This window comes from Condylura cristata, unplaced genomic scaffold (genome assembly GCF_000260355.1).
Source record: "Condylura cristata isolate star-nosed mole 26May11 unplaced genomic scaffold, ConCri1.0 scaffold00009, whole genome shotgun sequence".
Taxonomy (NCBI): domain Eukaryota; kingdom Metazoa; phylum Chordata; class Mammalia; order Eulipotyphla; family Talpidae; genus Condylura; species Condylura cristata.
In genome coordinates, this window is record NW_004567110.1 from 11,142,965 (window position 1) to 11,163,826 (window position 20,862).

General features: G+C 36.0%; 1 protein-coding gene across 1 annotated transcript in view; it reads left to right on the forward strand.

Annotated features, from left to right (window-relative positions):
* Positions 1–20,862, forward strand: part of TMEM65 (transmembrane protein 65) — a 37,570-nt gene that overhangs the window by 3,541 nt on the left and 13,167 nt on the right. Inside the window, exon 2 of the mRNA XM_012722904.1 lies at positions 20,642–20,728. Within this exon, the coding sequence (XP_012578358.1) occupies positions 20,642–20,728 (87 nt within the window). The remainder of the gene's footprint in view (positions 1–20,641; positions 20,729–20,862) is intronic.

The window sequence follows — 20,862 nt, forward strand, 5'->3', positions numbered from 1 at the left end:
GAGCGAGTCGCCTCGCAGGGGGCCGCCGGGCCGCCTCCCCAAAGTGCCACACACTCCAGAGGCAGGTAGCAACTTTCCTGAGTGGGTATCCCACGACGATCGGGGGACCGGGGTTCCCAAAGCCGGGAGGCTGCTCCCTATTCAGAAATGCTCTCTGGCCCTGTTGACACACGCGCCGAGTTGTGACAGTTTAAGCGGCCGAAGGAAGCGTGGTCCTGGGACATGGGCAGCAGATGAGGCCAGGTGAGACCAGCACCTGCAGGCGCGTGCCTGGCCCCCGGGCGGGTTCTGTGCAGCCCAGTTCAACTCTAGTTTTTGTTGTTTCCCTAGAGGTGGAAAGGATGAAATCAACAGGAATGTGGGATATCCCCCACCCCCTCCTTTCTGGGAAATCTGTGGCTCCACAATGAAAAGCAGACTTCTGCTCCGAAGTTGCTTGGAACGGCGAAAGCCAAACTATTTTTAAGCGGACATGTTAAAACCGGGTGTTTCTAAAACCAGTGCAGCATGCCGATCGGCCAGAATCAGTCTAGGCGAAAAAGCTGCAAGTTTAGAGAACCAGAAGAATGAGAAGAGCATATTATTAAATCAGGCTTAAAATTTGACCATTTACAAAGGCCATACAGGCAGAATACATTGCCACCATTTCACAGTTCTCAGGTGGTTGAAAGTTTCTTCTTTCTTTTAAAGTTTACGCCCTACCCCTAGAGTTGGTAGGTATATGAGCATCTCCTGGACTCCGAAGTTTAGAGCAGCACGCTGATATGGAACATGGCATTTGATTTCCCATGATTGCACAAGGAAGTGTGCTGTTTGGATCGTGCATTGTGATGGAGGGATAAGTGACCTGCCTGCTGAAAGCATAGCTTGTCCATATTGCTGTTTCACAGACTTTCTGTGCCTTTTAACTCCTCCCTGCCCCCCCCCCCCAGTTCAGGAAATTATGGACCTATATATAAAGCTGGATGATTCCAAACATCGTCTACCCAGTGTTTTTCCAGGGCAAATGTGACATAGCTGTCAATTCAGTTATTAAATGTGTAATCATGATAAGAAAATGTAGTCAAGTGCTGGCACATTTGTAAGCTATGTGTGTAGGCCATGTGTCTGATGTTTACAAATTAAGAATTCCACATTTTAAATTAGCTAATTTTGCTAATGTTAATGACTAAATTGTCCTTTGACTGAAATGACACTTATTGGTGCTGTTATTTTAGTTTTTACTGTTCCTTATTGTTTTATGTCTATACAGCTTCTCTAGAGTTAACTGGAATCACTACTAGTGAATTACCCATTCATTAATCATTTACGATGAAGTGATTTTTACTACATCGAAAATGCTTACAGTTCATTCCATTACTGATATCAGCATTTTCCTCAATCACTGAAAAACTCCCATGTTTTCCCATTATTATTGCTTTTGAATGTATTAAAAACTTGACTCATGTACTAAATGTGTTTGTGCTAAGTGCACTTTCTAATGGAATAATTCTGTTAAAAGGCTGTTTCTTATTATGGAAAGTCTTATGTTGCTTTGGAAAGGATGCTTGTATGATCTAATGAAATGTTAACACTTGGAGTGGAAGCATTATAGAAAAAGATTCATTCATACTTTGATGTGGCAATGATGTCTACTGCTTGAATTTTGTAGATTTGCCCTTATCTGCCTTTTGTATTTATCAATAGGTTTGCAATCTAGTCTGCAAAGATACAGCTTTAGAATCAATTTGTAGTAGATAGGGGAGGCTTTGTGGGATAGCTGAGAATAAGATAAGATATTGTGATTTTTAAATTACAAATAAATTAATTTCTCCCGAATTGAAAAAAAAAGTTAATGTTTCCTTTCAACCAGATTTCTCTTCTTACAGAAATAATCCTTTTTCTGTGGAGACATTTTGTTGGGTCATTGTTTTTTCAAGTATTACTAGCAAGTTGGCACTAATGCCTTTGCCTTTTAATTAAACAAGATTTTAAAAACAAATCTTTCTTCCAAACTTTGCAATTAGTATTCTATCTATAATTTTAAAAATCTTTTAAAATACAGAAGTTTAATTTTTGCAGGATGGGCAGTCCTTATATGTTTGCTGTATCACATGACATCAGAATGCTTAAGACAAACGTATTGTTTCATAGTTTCTGAGAGTGCAATCCTAAAGGAGTTTAATGGGATGTTTTATGTCTCATGAACGTATAATGAAGCTGATGTTGCATCATCTGAAGTCTTGGAATAGATGGAGGATCCGTTTCCAAGAAGGCTCACTCACGTGGCTCTTGGTTGGAAATCCAATTTCTTGCCATGAGGACCTCACTACAGGGTTGCTAAAGTGTTCTCAAGTCACTGCAGATGGTGTCCTCCAGAATTGCTGAGGAGGGAGAGAGCCAGCCCAAACTGGAAATGGGTCTTTTAGAACCCCATCTTAGAACTGATAGTCATCTTTTTGCCCATGTAATTGTAGGAGAGTACTATATAGAGGGCGAATACCAGGAAGCAGAAATCACTGGAACTGTCTTGGAGTCTGCTTTCCACACTTACTTCAGGTGTTGTAACTAGTCTTCATCGGAGAATTAGAATGAGACAAGAGCTGGCATGTTAAGGCACAGTGAGAGATACAATTTGAGAGAAGGCGCTTCTTATGGAATATTTTTGTTAAACCAGTATTTTAAACATAAGATTCTTTTTATATGTACATGTAAGAGATGTACTGAGGTGAACAAAGTTGCTTTTCTATCATTAGATCTTAAGATCTTAAGCTTGTACTGATCTTTTTTCCTGGTTTTTCTCTATGAGTGGTAATTGTTTACTTTTACCAGATAGATAAACCACATAATTTTCAATTCAGTCTTTCAGCTCCCTTCCTTTTGTGATTATTTGAGGTTGGATGAGATTTTTTTTGTTTTCAGTACTTGCCATATATAATAAAGGGCCTTTGGCAAAATGAAAAGCCAGAAAATTAAAAAGCTGATAGTCAAGTGGATGTTGAAATCCTTAAAAACAAATAAGATATTTTGGACTCTTGAAAGTATATATTTCCATTTTCCCAGCCCATTGCTCAGAATTACTGTGAGAAAATCACAACTGTATCAAGCTATTAGACTCCGAATTAAGATATGTGAATAAAGACATTTCAGTACCTTGGTTGAAATAGTGAAAGAGAAATAAGGAAGTGAAGCCCCAGCTGGACTCAGCAAGAGGGAAGACAAAGGCTGAGGAGACAAAGTGTGAATTGAGGCATGAAGAATGAGAGCTTTCTAGTAAGTTGAGAGCCTCTGTATCTTGGATCTAAGCAATTTAAAAGAAACCTTGCTATAATCTGTGACTTGGTGCACATGGCTAGAAGGCTGGGCTCAGTTGGAACTGTTGACCAGACTATGTGAACATGACCTTACCAGCACGAGGATCTCAGGTTGTAATACTTACATGATAGGTCAAGATTGCCAGAGAAAATGTTCCAAGTAGGTGTTGTTGTATAGGTAATAGTTAAGAGGAAAGTGAAGGATTGAGTAGAAGCCAAGACATTCAGAAAGCTGGAGAAAGATCATCTGAGAAGGAAAAGGAGTATCAAAACCCTGAGTTAGAAAGGGACGTGGCATGCTGTAAAAGCTGACAATAAGGAAATAGTGAGGAGATCTTAATAAGCAAAGGGGAAAGTGAAATGAAATGGGTAGGTGGGCAAAAGCCAGATTAGTCAGGATCTTTCTAGGGAAACCATATGGAGGCTATTTGAAAGTTTAAACATGAGAGTAAAATAACAGTGTTTAAAGAGCACATTGGCTGTTATTAAAGAACAAATTGTAGGGCGCAAATGCATGAGCTGGAAACCACTTTGGAATCTGTTGGAATAGTGTAGGCTGGGATGATTGTGACAAACTAAGTGGCAATGGACATGAAGAGAAGGAAAGGAATTTGAGATATATCTGGAGAGTGAATTGATGGCGTAATGCAGGTTGATTAGAAAAGGCAAGTGATTAAAAGAAAGGAAATAGTAATTACTCAGGTTTCTCACTACAGTGATTGATGAAAGAGCCATTGACCAAAAGGGAGAAGACTGGGTAAAGAATAGATAGGGGAATGGAAATGAAGTGTTGATTTTGGACATGGAAACTTTAAGATAACTTTCATGAATGACTGGAGATGTCAAGTACATGCGTGTGTTTATGCACACAGATAAGGAATTCAAAGGCTGACATTTAAATGTGTCAAAAGTGATTTATAGGTGCTTTAGTTATAGGAAAGAGGAGAGAAGAGAGGTGAGAGTCTAGGTCAGGAGAGAGGGTTAACTGTGGGTCACAGGCAAATCCAGTTGCTGCCTGTGTTTGTAAATAAAGTTTTATTCAATACAGCCATATTTACTCATTTATGTATGTATTGTCTGTGACTATTCATATGCTAGAATATCAGAGCTGAATAGTTATGACAGAAACCAGATGGCTCCAGAATGTAAAATATTTAGAATCTCACCCTTCACAGAAAACATCTGCCAATTTTTGCTGTGGATAGAGAAGAGGAAAAAAGGTCCACAATTTAGATTGTCAAGACCCAAAGTTTCAAATCAGAAGAATAGGAGCCAGCAATGGAGACTGAGGAGGGGCATCCAGTGAAATAAGATAAAAACCAGAGTTTTGAAGCCAAAGTAAAAGCATTCAAGAAAGAGGAAATTATCTGCCATGATGTTTGTTGCTGAGAGGGCAATTAAGATAGAATTTGTTCACAAAGAGGTCACTGGCGGCCTTGAGACGATCTGTTTGGTGTTGGGAAATATTTGAGTGACTTGATGAGAAAATAACTAAAAATATTACTTAGTGTTAACTTAAGTATTAGTCTCTTAAAAGTTAAAAAAATAATTTTGACTTTATAGAGCAGAGGTGACCACTTTTTGTTAAGGGCCAGATGTAAGTATCTTAGGCTTTATAGGCCAAGAGGCAAGTTTGAGGATCCTGTGTCACATTTACATAAAAGTGAAAACAAATCGCCACATTTTTTAATTGACAAAATAAAAAAATACAGTACCTGAGTACAATTTTTTTTTTTGTAATATAGATCTTTTAAAAGATTTATTTATCTATACATACAGGAGTTGGGGTGGGGACAAGAGGTGTGGAGGGTGAGAGGATTCATGGGAGAGAGTCGGGGAGCAGAACAGGCAGATCTACTGAAATACACTGCTGAGGGGAGTAGCAGGTGAGACAGGAGAGATCTGCCAGCCATGTGGGTCAGCTCCCTGGCCAGGACCTGACTGTGCTGCTGAGGCTGCTGAGAGCTTCATAGGGCTGAGGCTTAACCCCTCGCGTAAGCCCTCTCCTGACCTAGTTGTAGTTCTTTTTTGGGAGATATTATTTGACTTGGTTGAGATTCAATATTAGTGTTCCCTTGGTTTTAAAATCTTTATCTGTTAATGCTAATCTGTAGTGAGATTTTATGTATTTCATTTTTGAAAATGTTCTTTGATACTGGTACTTCTGTGTACTGGTACCAGTTTATGAGCCTATGCGCATAATGAGTATAATGATTGATTAGAAAGCATTTGTAGAATTCTGTTAGGTAAAATACTTTCTCAGCATGTTATCATATATTACAGATTAATGCCTTCAAATGATGGTTAAACTCCTCAGTTGCATAGTTAAATGGATTTTGAAATAGGGCTCTTGCATTGAAGTTTGAAGAATACTACTCGAGTTGGGGTTTGAGCTATGAAAATATATCTACCGTATATTTGTGTGACAATGAAGATCTTGCCACTTGTTTTAACTTAACAGTAAAGGAAGTACATAAATTAGTTAGAATGTTGTCATCGATTAACTACTGATGTGTATTTTTCATACGAGTACTATGCTGCTTTCAGTTGAATATATTAAGAAATATCAAGGGCTTCAGCTAGTTTCAGTTATGCAGCAGTGTTAGCTAATAGAGATTGAGGGTGGTTTTCCCAAATATTTATTAATATAAATCCATTCTTAATTTACTAAATTCTTCAAGATGAGATTTGGCCATAATTTACTCTGTTCATGTACTTCTTTACCTATTTGTAACTCACTGAAAAATTTGGAGATTGTGTAGATTGTTAGTATGTAGTATGTGTAGATGTGTAGTATTACAAAGGAAAGTAATTATTTCAGTAATGAAATATGATTGTGTGTGTCTGTGTATTTTAAACATATCTCACTTGTATCAGATCATTATACATAATGGAAAGAACACTGAACTGATAGGACTGAGTTTTAATAAAGATTTTGACAATAACTGATCCATGTGACTGGCCCAGACATATACTAAGACTTGTTACCACCTAAGTACAGCTTTCTAGGATTCTGCCAACTCTGTAGCATGTCTTAAAATATATGCTAAGTTTCAAAAACATATCCTATGTATGTTAGGGCCATATCTTCTGCTTCCTTTCTAACTCTTTGTGGAACCTAGTTATATCATTTTGTAATTTTTTTTTTTTGTTAAAGATTTATTTATTTATGGATACAGAACTGGTTACAGGCCAGAGGTGCAGGGAAGGTGAGAGGATTCACCACACACAGAGCGGGGGATCAGAACAGGCAGACAGATGAAGTACACTGCTGATGGGAGCAGCAGGCTGGTCAGCAGAGGTCTGCCACACCATGTGGTCACCTCCGGGGCAGGAGGGATGGAACTCATGCTGGGATCCAGGGCATGCGCAAGTGGCTTTAGCTTCTTAGTGCAGTGCTTTAACCAGCTGCGCCATCAGGGAGGACCCAAATTTTGTAATCATTTATGTTGTTTTGACTGGGTAACTATAGTGAGTTACAAAACCTTCAGGTGAAATTTTAGAGACTTTCACGTCAGTTTTCATCATTCTAGTGTATGATATTTTGTTAAAAAAATTTACTTCCAGCTTTTTAGTAGGTCAGTTGTTTATCACAAGTGTGTAAAATGGTATTATTTTAAAAACATTATTTAAAAATTTTTAATTAAAATTTTTAATTAAAATTATTTTTAAAAGTATTATTTAAAAATGGTATTATTTTTAAAAACTTTTTTTTTAAGATTTTTTTTTATTTATGCATATAGAACTGGGGTACAGACCAGAGGTACAGGGATGGTGAAAGAATTCACCAGAGACAGAGTGGGGAGCAGAACAGGCAGGTCGACAAAGTACACTGCTAAGGGGAGCAGTGGGCGAGACAGGAGAGGTCCTTGGCGTCATGTGGGTCACCTCTGGGGCCAAGAATCGAATTCTCACTGAAGTGCGCTGAGGCTAGCATCACAGTGCTGCACTCCAACCAGCTGAACCACCAGGGAGGGCCCTAATGTTATCATCATTAAGTTTCCTCAGGAAAAATGGTTTTAAAGTAGAAGTAAATTGAACATGTAAAACTGAAGTTATATTTCAGAATGTTACAGCTTTAGCATGAAAGTTGAGAAAGTCCCATTTAAGTTGGCTGCCATTTTTTTCTCCTTTTTTTTTTTTCTCAAGTATTATCAAGAATTGAGTCAATTTTTCATGCTATCATATCTTGTCACAATCTAACATAACCTCAAACAACTCAGATGCAGTTGGGTCATCCTGTTCTAGGCTCCTTACAACCTCTCCAAAGATTGTCAAATAGTTTTGGAGTAATAACATGTACGTTTCTGTTTCACTCTAAACATTTCTTTCCCATTCTCATCCTCAGTGTATTTCAAATTTGTTCTATACTTTGAGATACATTTTGAGATACATTTTGACTTTAAAAATGGATTTTACAAATTTTTTAGGATTTATTTTATTTGTTCATGCATACAGTAAGTGGGGTCTAGGCCAGAGGTACAGGGATGAAGTAGATGAGAGGATTCACAGAGACGAGTGGAAAGCACTCCAGTTCTCAAATCACAATATCTAGAAGCTAGGCAGAACATTTTTTTTTTTTCTGGGATGCTGTTAAGTGATAAAACTAGGATAATCCTCGGCCCACCAGATGTTTGGTCCACTCTACCTGCCCTAAGACAATCTCTTTGCCCTTCTCACAGATGAAGACTTTTGACTCATAGGAGAGATGGAGGAAAGGATCCAGGCAGAATTTTCTGCATGATTGCTTTCTCCCAGGCCTGCACCACAGTGAACACTTCCTACCTAGGGCTCTCTCTTGTGTCTGTTGGGATTTCTGGTGGAAGAACCTGCTAGAAGGTCCTCACTTTCAGACCTGATACCTTCACACTGTCCAGCCAACTCTGGCTTCTTTGTTCCCTTCCTATTTGAATTGTTTGTATTTTAAGTTTATATTTAATTGTTATATATTTAATGTGGATTTTACCTCATCCATTGGAAGTTTGTTTCTATTAAGAGTCTAAAGCAGTTATTCATAATGATTACAAATAAAGATAACTAAGATAACAGAAACCCTTAGTCCCCAATTTGTTGCTTAAACTCAGTAGTTTCATGTCTCTCAAGTAAAAAAGTGCTCATCTCCTCCACTGTCCATGCAGGTGCCTGCCTCTCTTGAGTTAGGACCAGCTGTTTGCGCCGTCACTGAAGTTCTCTTGTGGGTTCAACATAAGTCATTGTAAGAGTAGAAATCCCTTAGTAACCCTCTACATCTTGTAGTGGAATCTCAAACCCGGCTTCAGAAAGCTTAATGAACATACACATTTATCTGGGAATAGTACTGTAACACGGCTTCTGTTTCAGTAGGTTTGAGGTGGGGCTTAGGAGTTTTGATTTATTTTATTTTATTTATTTATGCATACAGAACTGGGTACAGGTCAGAGGTGCAGGGGCAGTGAGAGGATTCACCAGAGACAGAGTGGGGAGCAGAACAGGCAGGTCTGTGAATCACATGCTGAGGGGAGCAGTAGGTAAGACAAGAGAGGTCAGCTGTGCCATGTGGGTCACCTTCCTGGCTGGGGATCGAACTTAGTGGCTGTGGATAGCTTCGTGGTGCTGCGCTTTAACCCATTGTGCCACCAGGGAGGGCCCAGGAGTTTTGATTTTTTAAAAAAAGATTTCTTTATTTATACATACACAACAGGGGTACAGGCCAGAGGTACAGGGGCAGGGAGAGGATTCACCAGAGACAGAGTGGGGAGCAGAACAGACAGATTGATGAAGTACACTGCTGAGGGGAGCAGTAGTTGGTTGTGGTTACCTCCCTGCCGGGATCAAGCTTGAACTGAAGTTGGCTGTGGCCAAGCCAGCTTCTGCAGCCCTGTGCCTTTAACCCCTTGTGCCACCAGGGGTTGACTTTGAACACATTCCCAGGGGTCCAGTGCTACAGGTCCAGGAACCTATTTTGAATAGCAAGGTCAAAGAAGGCGCTTTTGCTTTTAAGGTGGTAAAGAGTTGGGGCTACATAGATAAACTCAGAGAGAATTGTGAAAGGAAATAGGCAAACAGATGTGTGAGTGATAATGTAAGATATGGCACATTTTGTGAGCTGGCAGATTTTATGTGTGTGTGAGAGAGATCTTAGAGCTTACAAATATTTTTGCATTTTTTCCTGCACGGAGGAGCATCTTAAAGACATCAGAAAAATTATAAATTATTAACACTGATTTTACAGTTATTCAAGGTTCACTTTGAGTAGTAAATTCTGTGTAGTAGGTGAATTTCTTTTTGTTAATCATGTTTTATTTCCCATTAATACCTAGAATATGCTGTTTTGGTTGTCTCATTTCTTCAGTGAACCATGCTTTTTTTCTGTTATACTTTTCTTTTTATTCTTCTTGTGCTTTTCCGCCCTACTTTGTATTTGTAAATTTTGAATCAACCCAGTTTATAGAACAATTTAGGTGGAGTGCATAAGCTTCTTTTTTCCCCCTAATTTGTTTTAAAGTAAATTGCTGACATGATGTTGTTCCCTATTACAGATTAAGTTCCTTGGGAAGTTCGGAGACTAATATTAACGTGAGAGAGGGTTTTTGGGGAGTGCTGTTAGAATTCTTACATTAATAATGCTGGTGAGGATTTAAGCAGAGGTAGAAGCAAGGTGATGAAGTCTTAATGGAAGCCTTACCTGATCATTTGGAGAGTTCTAAAGATAGGCTGACCCTAGCATTGTCCTGAGTTGGGTGAGAGAGGCCTGAGCTATTGTGAAAATGAGCTACTGGATGTAGACTTCCCTGGGCAGGATTCAGAACATTGGGTGAGGCAGCATTCCTGAGCGGAGGCAGCGCCCCAAAATGACTGCTGAGGGCTGTCTGCTGGCAGAGCTTCTGGCAGCTGAGGATTACACTGTGCAAAACAGTGTCCACCACAGCTGGAGTACTTCCGCGGTGTTCCTACATTGCCCTGTGTTTCTGTCATTTAATAACCTGATGCCAATCAAGTTTTACGGGTTGTTCTAATAGTGGTCTTCATGGCGAAATGTCCAGTCCAGACTCACGTTGCCTTTTAGTTGTAATGAGTCTTCAGTTTTGCTCCACTTGCAGTAGTTCAGCAGTCTTTTCCTTGGCTTTCACCACCTTGGGGCTTTTGAGGATTCCTCAACAGTTATTTTGTACCATGTCCTTCAATTTGGTTTTGTCTTTTCCTCATATTAGACTCCAGTTTGCATCTTTGGCAGAAATATTACAGATGTTATTTTCTCAAATTACATGATTTCTAATTTCTTGGTGATGTTAAATTATACTTTTTTGTTGTCTAATCATCTCTTGTTTGTTCAGATATACTTGTGGTCAGGAACTATTTTCTGCAAGTTTTTTTTTTTTTTTAAACCTTTCAGAACTTTATTTTTCAGCACTGAATGTGTAAGTGCTCTAAAAAATGTCTATGTGTTGGGTGTTCCCGTGTGGTGCATCGGTTTTGGGACACAGTACTGCAAGCTAGCTGCAGTAGCTTCAATGTGCAAGTTTAATCCCCCCACCCTGGAGGTGACCACATGGTGCAGCAGACCTCTCCTGTCTCACCGCTGCTCCCCTTGGCAGTGTACTTCTTCCATCTGCCTGTTCTGCTCCCCACTCTACCTCTGGTGAATCCTTTCATTGCCCCTGCACCTCTGGCCTGTACCCCAGTTCTATAGGCATAAATAAGTAAAATCTTTAAAAAAAAGTCTATGTGATTGATAAAATTCATTCATTCATTCATTCATTTAAGATTTATTTATTTATGCATACAGAATTGGGTTATGGACCAGAGGCGCAGGTGCAATGAGAGGATTCACCAGAGGTAGAGTGGGGAGCAGAAGAGGCAGATCAACGAAGTCCACTGCTTGGGGGAGCAGTGGGCGGGTCAGGAGAGGTCTGCCGCGTCATGTGGGTCACCTCTGCGGTGGAGATGGAACTCGTGCTGAAGTGTCTTTAGCTTTTTGTACTGTTTTTTAACCTGCTGCACCACCAGGGAGGGCCAGAATTCCTTTATTTAAAAAAAAAAAAATGAATCCTACTTCATTACAGGTAGATATTCTTTTGCTAAAACTGAATGTTGCTCTATTTTTTTCCTGGGTTTACCCACGTTTCATTACAAATTCTTTTTGGTTATCATAGGAAGTCTCTGCTTTGCACAAACGTTAAGAACTATGTTTTAGTTAAATAATGCTGGTTTCCAACAGCAGGATTCCCGTCTCATTTACCACGGTGTATTTATTAGCTATAATCATGCAAACTTTGCTGCTAGCTCCTCAGTACACAAATCACTGTGTGAAGTAGATGTACATTGCAGTCATGACCAATCACTTTACTCTCATAACAGTGAGTGTTCATTTATGTGTTCATGCAGTTCATATACAGATAGCAGTATGTATAGTTGTGTTATTCTTATCTTCCAGTGATAAAGTCATAACCATTTGTACAAAAATGGTAATTGACCAAACAAGATGAAAGTGCAGCAAAAAAAAAAAAAAGGAAAAATGATAATCTGATGTGTACTGCAATCAATTGCAAATGGAATTACTGAAGTAATAGCCAACTGTGGACATGGCTGCTGAACCAGAGCTATTTCAGTGACTCTAGATAGGCAGCCAGAGGAGTTTAGAGCCAGCAAACTTTGTGGGTAGAAATTGAGGAAAATGAGGAGGTTGTGATGAAAAGGATGAAGGTGTTTCAGAGGAAATGACTGTGGCAAAGACCTCACATTGAAAGAATGCTCAGATATTTCATGACATTAAAAATGCCAAGGATAAAATGTTACAAGCTAATCCAAATTTAGGAAGAAGTGTGATAATTCATCAGGGCATAGAAAAAAGCTTGTTCCATACTGTGAAGTTAATTGATGATGACAATACTAGCACTGTTTGATCTAATTTTGAAGTTTTTCTGATTTAGTAATAAAACATTTTAATCCTGGTGTTTCTAATATTTTAAGTTGTAGAACTTAAACTTTAGCATTACTTTTTAAAAATTTTCTCTTTATATTTATGACTGTTGTTCTCAAGAAGCATTTTTAATGTTTTGAAATAATTTTTTTATAGGTCACAGAACAATTGTAATTTTACCCATTGGTTTTTCAGATTGTTTTCGCTTTTCACGGTTACAGCTTGAATACATTTTAATTAAAAAATTTTTTTAGCATGCAGATATCCCAAACCTGAGATTACCATTGTGAAGCAAGTGAAGGAGGTATCATCAGCAGAGGCCCCTGATAGTTTTGGTACAGTACAATCTTACAGTATTGGTTGCTGTCAGATATTTATTCTGAGTAACAAAGCATCTATTTGACTGAACTTCTTGCTTGTTTGACATAGAATGTTTTGGTTATAATGGTAGTCTTTTTTTTTTTTTTTTTTGCATCATTGTTTTAGACTGCTACAGAATATTTTACCATCTAATCTTGGACTGTGAATGTGATGGAATGATAACTGCATGTTTAATAACTGAACGATTAGATTTATGACCTTAACCAAGATCACATATATATAAGAAGCAATCAAGATTATAAATTTCTTTAGGATGAATGAGTAGGAATAAAGGGCAACACATGGGAAAACGTCATAACTTTGTAAATAGCAACTACAGTTAAGTAAACTTTAGGAACCATTCAGTGTCTTACATTATTGAATAGTTTGAAAGCCTTTTATAATTTTTTAGGTGATTCATGAAAGTTTTTTTCAGTTTCAGTCTCCAAACTGCTTGATAATTTTTTTTAAAAGATTATTTATTTATTCATATAGAACTGGGGTACAGGCCAGAGATGCAAGGGTGAGAAGATTCACCAGAGACAGAGCAGAGAGCAGAACAGGCAGATCAATGAAGTACACTGCTGAGGGGAGCAGCGGATGGGTCAGGAGAGGTCTGCCTCGTCTTGTGGATCTCCTCCAGGGCAGGCGGGGATTGAACTCATGTGGAAGTGTCTCAAGCTTCTTAGTGCTGTGCTTTAACCCGCTGCACCACCAGGGAGGGTCTGATAATCTTATTTATGTTGCATGTTGGATTGGTGGTGGTGTTGGGGGAATTGTGTTGAGAAAGAGATGAGTCAGAGGGAGGAATAAAAATAAATCTCAGTGTGTGTGTAAAAGTTAAACTTTTATGTACATTGAAGAATAAGGTCTTGTTACTTATCCTGAAGATTGTTAATTAATAACGTTAATGCACAACAAAAGAACAATGTTTATTCTGTAGATGATTGCAAATGATATCACTAGCAGGTAAGATGCTGTTGAACAATACCTACACTGATTGTAGAATTTACCTGTCAGTGATCACCTTTGAGACTCATCCTTAGTTTAAACCTTCTCAGAAAGGTTTAGGTAGTACCTCTCTCTCTCTCTCTTTTTTTTTTCTTCTCTATCTTATTAACTAGGTAATTAAAAAAAAAAAACAAAACAAAACATGACTCAGAAGCATAGAACTAGAAGAGATTACAGAGATCTAAATTCATCATTTTATGTAACATGAAATTGAGATCCAGGGGGTTTGTGAGATGTCCAAGATTTGGTGACTAATTACACAGACAGATCACACCTCCCCTGCTCCTAGAGCAGTGATTGGTGTCAAGGCCTTTGGATTTTTAGATCACTACTCTTCTTACTATAATGTGTGCTCACTGTGAACAGAGAAGATCAGCCCTCAACTCTCAGCTATCCATTGTTATGAAACCAGAAAAAAATCACATGCTTTTCCTATTCAAAAAATGTGTTTTTTTTTTTGTTGTTGTTGTTTTTGTAAACATAGTAAGTTGTTTGATTTCCTCCTCTTTGGATGTGTTTTTGGAAATGATTAATATAAAAGGGGCTTCTTAGAAGGAAAAAAAAAGCAATGTGAAAGGATAGTAATATTTTAATTTCAGTTTCAAATATTAATGTATGATATATGTTCTGACAATGTTTAACAGATGCATATATCAGTGAGTGTTGGTTCTTTTATATATTTCCATTAACAGTTTATTCATTGAAAGAGAACTGGAACAAAAGAATGAGATGCTGAGATCCAGACCCAGCTGTATGTTATTAATTAATGTTTTGACGCCAAATGGCTGAATATTAAGGTGGAGAGTTAAGCCTGTGTTTCTCAGTCGGTGTACTATTGGCATTTGGGCTGGATAATTCTTCATGAAAGACTCTCTTGCACATTGTAGGATGTCAGAATCCTTAATGTCAGTAGTATTTCCCAGTCATTATTACAGTGAAAAGCAACTCTGCATTTCTGAACATCTGAAAAGTTGAGAGGCACTGGCAGGTGGTTTCAGCTATACCATTCTTTGAATGCGTTCTTACTCTGGGAAGACTGAAAGGGAAAAAGCAATGCATTCACTGAAAAATATTTGCTGCCTAATAATATCAAGTAATTTTATTTTAAAATGATTGTCTTTTGGAGATCTTTGTGATCATAACTATATATATATATCTACCACTTATGATGTTTCAAGATCAAATTTTTTTAGTTCATGTTACATTTCCACCTATAACAATATATCCATGTATGCTAGCATAGTTATATGATTTTTCTAAATTTAAGTTATATAGAATTTACTTACTCTATACTTAGTAAGTAAAAGTAACAAGATCTGACAGTTTTTGAGAAGACATACTGTTTTAGTGTACTTTAAAAAAGGAATCTCATTACATTTAGAAATTATTTTGTCTGCTTTTTTTTTGATATGAAGTCTTTTTGTTAAGTGTATTTGTTCCAAGTACACAAATAAGTAAAAGCTATAGATCAATAGCATGTTTGATTATTCTAAATAAAAACACTTACTGAAATATGACAGATATTAGAGAAATAACTTATTGTACCTTTAGTATTTACTGTTTCAGATGTGCCACTGGCCTGCATAGCTAAGATACAGTGAAGCCCCAGGTGATGTTCTGGTTCTGGGAAGGTGCACTATGTTGCAGTGAACTTTTAAATGTGAAATGAAGTCATACTCAAGGCCTTTTTAAAAGATCTTTGCTAAGACAGGTATTTAAAAAAACAATTAAAAATCTCTTTATAGTTAAAGTCTTTCTTTTAAAAGATCCATTAATTGAAATTGACCAAGTTATGAAATTGTTCCTTGCTGTTTCTAAAGAGTGTTTTCATTTTTTTAAAATTGGGTTAAACTGGCTCACAAAACCAGCAGTCACAAAACATTTGGTTTACAAAATGGGTTTTCTTTCACCCCTCTTCAGATGTAGTCAACATACCACATCTACACCCATAGTCCTCTACCACAGTATAGAGAGACCCCTCCACACCTTGCACTCTACCCAGTTTTCAGTTTGGATGTCAGTTTCTATAAATGTATTACTTAGTCTTGCTTGTTTTTTACAGAAATATTGCTATGTAGCTTTATAATCCTCTTTTGGTGCATGTTTGATTTTTTTTTTTGGTATTCATATGATTTGCTTAAACTTTTGCATATCGCATGGTTTGCATTTTAAGTTTATATTTAATTGTTGCATATTTAATGTAAATTTCACTATACCCATTTGAAATTTGGTTCCAGTAAAAATCTAAGCAGTTATTTATAATGATTAAAAATAAAAATAGCTGAAACCTGTAGCCCCCAATTTGTTAATTAAACCCAGTAGTTTCATCTTTTTAATTTTTATGTCTCTGATTAGGCCAGATAGTGATTTGTGTTGCCAACTTCACTTCCTGTTACTTCTGTGGTGGTGTTTGGAGCAAACACTAAGTGGTCAGAAGATCAGAAATTAGATAATTAGGCACTTAGGAATATTAAATGATTTGTAATAAAGGAATAGTGTGTACTTTAAATGCTTCTCATTATGTCAGTTCAGAGTGAAGTTACTTTGATACGTATTATGACTATTATTAATGATTTTGATCTTTTCCCTTTGTTTTGGTGATCTTACATTGTTAACTTGTTGCTAACAAAATAAATTACCACATTTAGAATTTTTGGAAGTATGATAGAAATTAACTGCTTTTGTTTTTCATATTTTCTCTTGGGTTTGAAGTTTGGGTTTGTATTTTGAATCATACAGTTAAATTTAATGGAGTTGAACAATGAAAATTAACAAATTATAGCTTCTATTAAATAATAGAACTGACTCTATATGTCATGGGATCTAGTTGTTTTCCAGTATCACCACTGTAAACATTTCTGTAATTTTACAATATAGAAGATCCAATGTCCCACTTACATTTTTCTACCAAAGTACTTTGAATTTCAATTTAAGATGTAACACTTATGAGAGTATTAATTAAAATGAAATATACCAGGTACAGCTTAGCCTAAAAAATGTTTTAGAAACACTTAATATTAGACTAAAGGTTTTTTTTTTTATGAGTTATTTTGTAAAGGGAAATACAAAATAAGGAGCCATACATGGGTTAAATCTTGTAATAAACTTCTCAGACTTGTAATACCTATTGTATTACAATCTTGTTGCCAGTGAAAATAACTTGGCAACTGATTGGGGCTTAGAAATTATGTTCCAGGATTTTTTTTTAATGACATTTTACCTCCATTTTCTAAAAACATGATGGGAACATGATGGAAACATAAGAAGTAACATAATTTTTCTGAGAGTGATTTGCAATTCTCTAAGATCTTTTAATTTATGCTTTGTATTCACTGAATAATGCCACTTACGAATATAACCAAAGGAACTTTTAAAGTAATATAAAAATTATTTAGGTATAAGTTTGTATTGGTGTTATTTATAAAATATTAGAATAAATAATAAATACATAGTAATAAGGGATTAAAGGGTTGTGCATTATATGATGAAATAAAAGCCATCAGTAAACTATCTTAAAAGTTTAAAGATAAGATAAAGGAAATACATATAATGCTTTATGAAAATGAAAGAATAGTTTTGTGTATATATATGTGCAAATAGAGGCATATATGTGTATATAAATACACACACACACACACATATATAAAACCTAGAGAAATGATTGGCGGATAAGCCATCAAATTGTTTATTTCTGATAAATTATTGGTGGTTTACAGATAGAGTTGTTTCACATCAGTTTCTTTTTGTTAAACCATCTCATTTTAATATTAACTAAAATCTAGAGAATGTCTTTAACTTTCAGTTCTGTTGTTTGGTGTTCTCAAAAAATCACTAGTACAATTTTTTTTCTCACAAAACAATGGTGTATGGTTGATACTAAGATTATTATTGTTTCATCAGAGGACTCTTAAAATGTCTATTGTGAATAATAATCCAGCTCTTTACACTTAGGCTAGTGCAGCAGAATGAGGTTTGTAATCTTGTACAGTGTCCCAAACATTGTAATTGTTTTTCATATCTATAATAAGCACCGACTGTCAATTTGCTGGTGAAATATACTTCCTGATAAAATGAGTAGCCAAACAAGACCTCCCTGGAGGTGCCCTGCAGGAAGGATGCGGTTACAAATGGCCACAGCTACAGAGCTAGTGAGAGGTTTTGTGACCGGTCACAGGCAGTTGTTCCATTTCCAGAGTTCCTATTCTAAAACTTACATGTTATGTATTGTTGAAAAGTTTAAAAGAAATTTCTAGTTTATTCTAAGTATATAAAATTATGTAAAATGATAAGTTTTAACATACTTGTAGTACTCATGAAAATATTTGACTACAGAAATTACATCTTAGTTATGAAGTATTCTAAGATATTGTTTAAAAGCCTACTAGGAATTTTCCAGGATTAAAGCAATGCGAGCTTTAAGATAGTAATTTTATTCTTCTGTGGTTAGAGGTCATAAATAGTTGCAGTAGTGTAGTCTTGTTTGTAGGATTACTTTCCCAAATACATGCCCTAGGAAAGGCACCACAATCTTAGCAATCAAAAAACTAATTGGTTACCTGTCAGTGGGGGAGGGGGGGAACCTCGAAATACCTGATTAACTGAAACTCTGCTTATTAGAACCTACAGTTAGCTAATTTCCTGTGCAACCAGATGTCATCTTAGTTTTTTTTTTTAATAAGAAAACGATAAATAATTGGTCAGAATTTTTTTAAGTAATAAATTTGTAGAACATGAGCTGGCCTGTCATACCTTTGATCTTGTGTCCTTCAGCAGAGTCTAGGGAGTTCTGGCATGGTTACAGACAACTGAGGCAGTCTTGTGGCCTTGTCTGAGGCTACCAAAAACAAAAACTTTCTCTTTTTAAATTTTTACCTCTGCATTTCTCCCTCATTTGTTTTCTTGTTCTTCTTGTCACTTTGTCTTTCTCTTCCTAATCTGATTTCCCGCTTTTCTTAAGGTAGTGTAGTGTAAAGCTTAAATATTTATACTTATAACTATATAACCAAATATAAAAAAGCTGCTAAAATATATTTTTATCCCTAAAATAGAAGAAAAAATACCTAATTTGTGTTTTCTTCTGATTTTTTTTTTGATGACAGTACCCTACTTGTACAGTAGGGTAATTCCTACGTAGGTAACAATTGAGCTTTAAAATGATGATTGTAGTGTTCCATTCCAGATCATCAAAAAAAAATCTTTTCTAATAAAAGTCATTGTTACTTCATAGTAACTGTATTATCTACCACAGTTTTCTTGTTGCTTTAGTTCATTAGAAAATTAACTGAAATTCCTCATTCTTTGTCCATCCTAAGAAATCAATTTAATAAAGTGAAACTGCTTTAAAAGTTTTGATATGTCCTAATATTGTCTCTAATGTTCCCAAGTTACTGAAACAAAATAAAATGTTGAAAGTGTTGAAAATCTTACATTTAAACTTGCTGAGTATTTTCCATATATTTTTTAAAGATTTATTTATACATACAAAACTGGGGTACAAGCCAGAGATGGGGGGTGAGAGGATTCACCAGAGACAGAGTAGGGAGCAGAACAGGCAGATTGACAAAGTACACTGCTGAGGGGAGCAGCGGGCGGGTCAGGAGAGGTCTGCCAGGCCATGTGGGTCAGATCCCTGGCTGGGATCTAGCTTGGTGCTGCAGTGGCTGTGATAGTTTCATAGTGCTGTGCTTTAACCCATTGCACCAACAGGGAGGCCCCCCCATATATTTTTAGGAATCACAATTAATGGGTTATATTTATATTACAGAAATATTTTGTATATATTTTGTAATAATTGCATATATTTAGATTCTCAGAGAGAAGGACAAGATTGTCCCATTTAAAATAAGCATGAAGGTCATATTTTAATAAGATGTAAAATTCTACAAAGATCTTCATTTTTAAACTTCTAAAAAAGGAAAAATAAAACTTGCATTATTAGAACTATCTGAATAATAAAAAAATTATTAAACTGTAGGCTTTATTGTAAAAAACCTAGAGTTTCTTTCTGTAAAACCATTATGGCTTTTTAAGTAAAATTACTTCATAAATATGGGTCATACTTTTTTATACAGCATATCAATGAAAATTTGTTTGCTTTTCACTTTTTTATAACTAAGTTCCTTAGTTATTATATTATCATAGATTATAAATGAATACTCTAGAAAATATATACCTAGTTTGTCCTAGTTGGTCCTAGTGCCTTTGACCATCTGATTGTAGTGAACCTTTTGGACTGAGTAATCCATATTGTGAGTTCTTCTCTATAGGTTATTAAATAAATCTGTTGGATTGCATGAAAATAAAAGTATTTGTTACCTTGGTTTGCTCTAATATTTATCAAATGAAATGGTGATTATGAGATTAGGTGTGTTCCTTGCAGTTGTTAATTTTTTAATCTAATGGGGTGCTTAAAGGTGCTTATTTGAATTGTATTTTGGAAATCTTTGTGTGTTTATTATGAAATAAATAGCATATTTTTATATGGGATTTTTTTATAGCACCCTACCTTTTTTTAAATGAAGGATATTGTACATTATCTAGTAGTATAGATTTTAAAACTCAAAGTATTGAAATATTATCAATGGAGATTACTTAAGGAGCAAAACATAGTCCATTGAAGTGATTATTGTAACATGTATTGCTTTAGGGTTATTTTCCTGTATTTGAAAGGCATACAGATCTTTGAATAATCTTCCTTAGCCAGTATCAATGTTTGTATGTATATTTCTTAAGCCATTTAGGGTTGCTAAAAGAAGGGTAATTATATTTCTAGAGGTTTTTTTAAATTGTAATTAATGTAAACACCATCATTAGGGTAGATAAAAAATGAATGAATGAATTGGGGAGAAAAAAAATGAATGTTTTATTATATAACTACAGTTGCGTGGTGGGCTCATCACTAAAACTCAGTTTTGTTTTTCCATTTTGTAATTTAATCCATATGTACCAAGTAGTATTTTTTGGTACAGATTGCACTGGTCATTTACTAACTGCTAATTTATGGATAAACTCTGATACTCTCTCATTTTGTAAATCTGATGATATTTTCTTAATTGTAATTTAAAAAATCATGTTACAGTAACTAATTCTTGCCCTACACCTTTTGTTTTTTTCCATTTAGAAAAATTGGAAGCTGCACCACCCACTCCAGGACAGCTGAGATATGGTAATAGTTCTGTAATTGTTAATATATAATGCATCTATCTTTTGAACCTGAATTATATGTATTATTTGTTGGTAGTGCAGAAGAGTCAGTAAATCTTCCCAAATAGATTCTGCTGAAGCAAAGAGTTTGTTTCT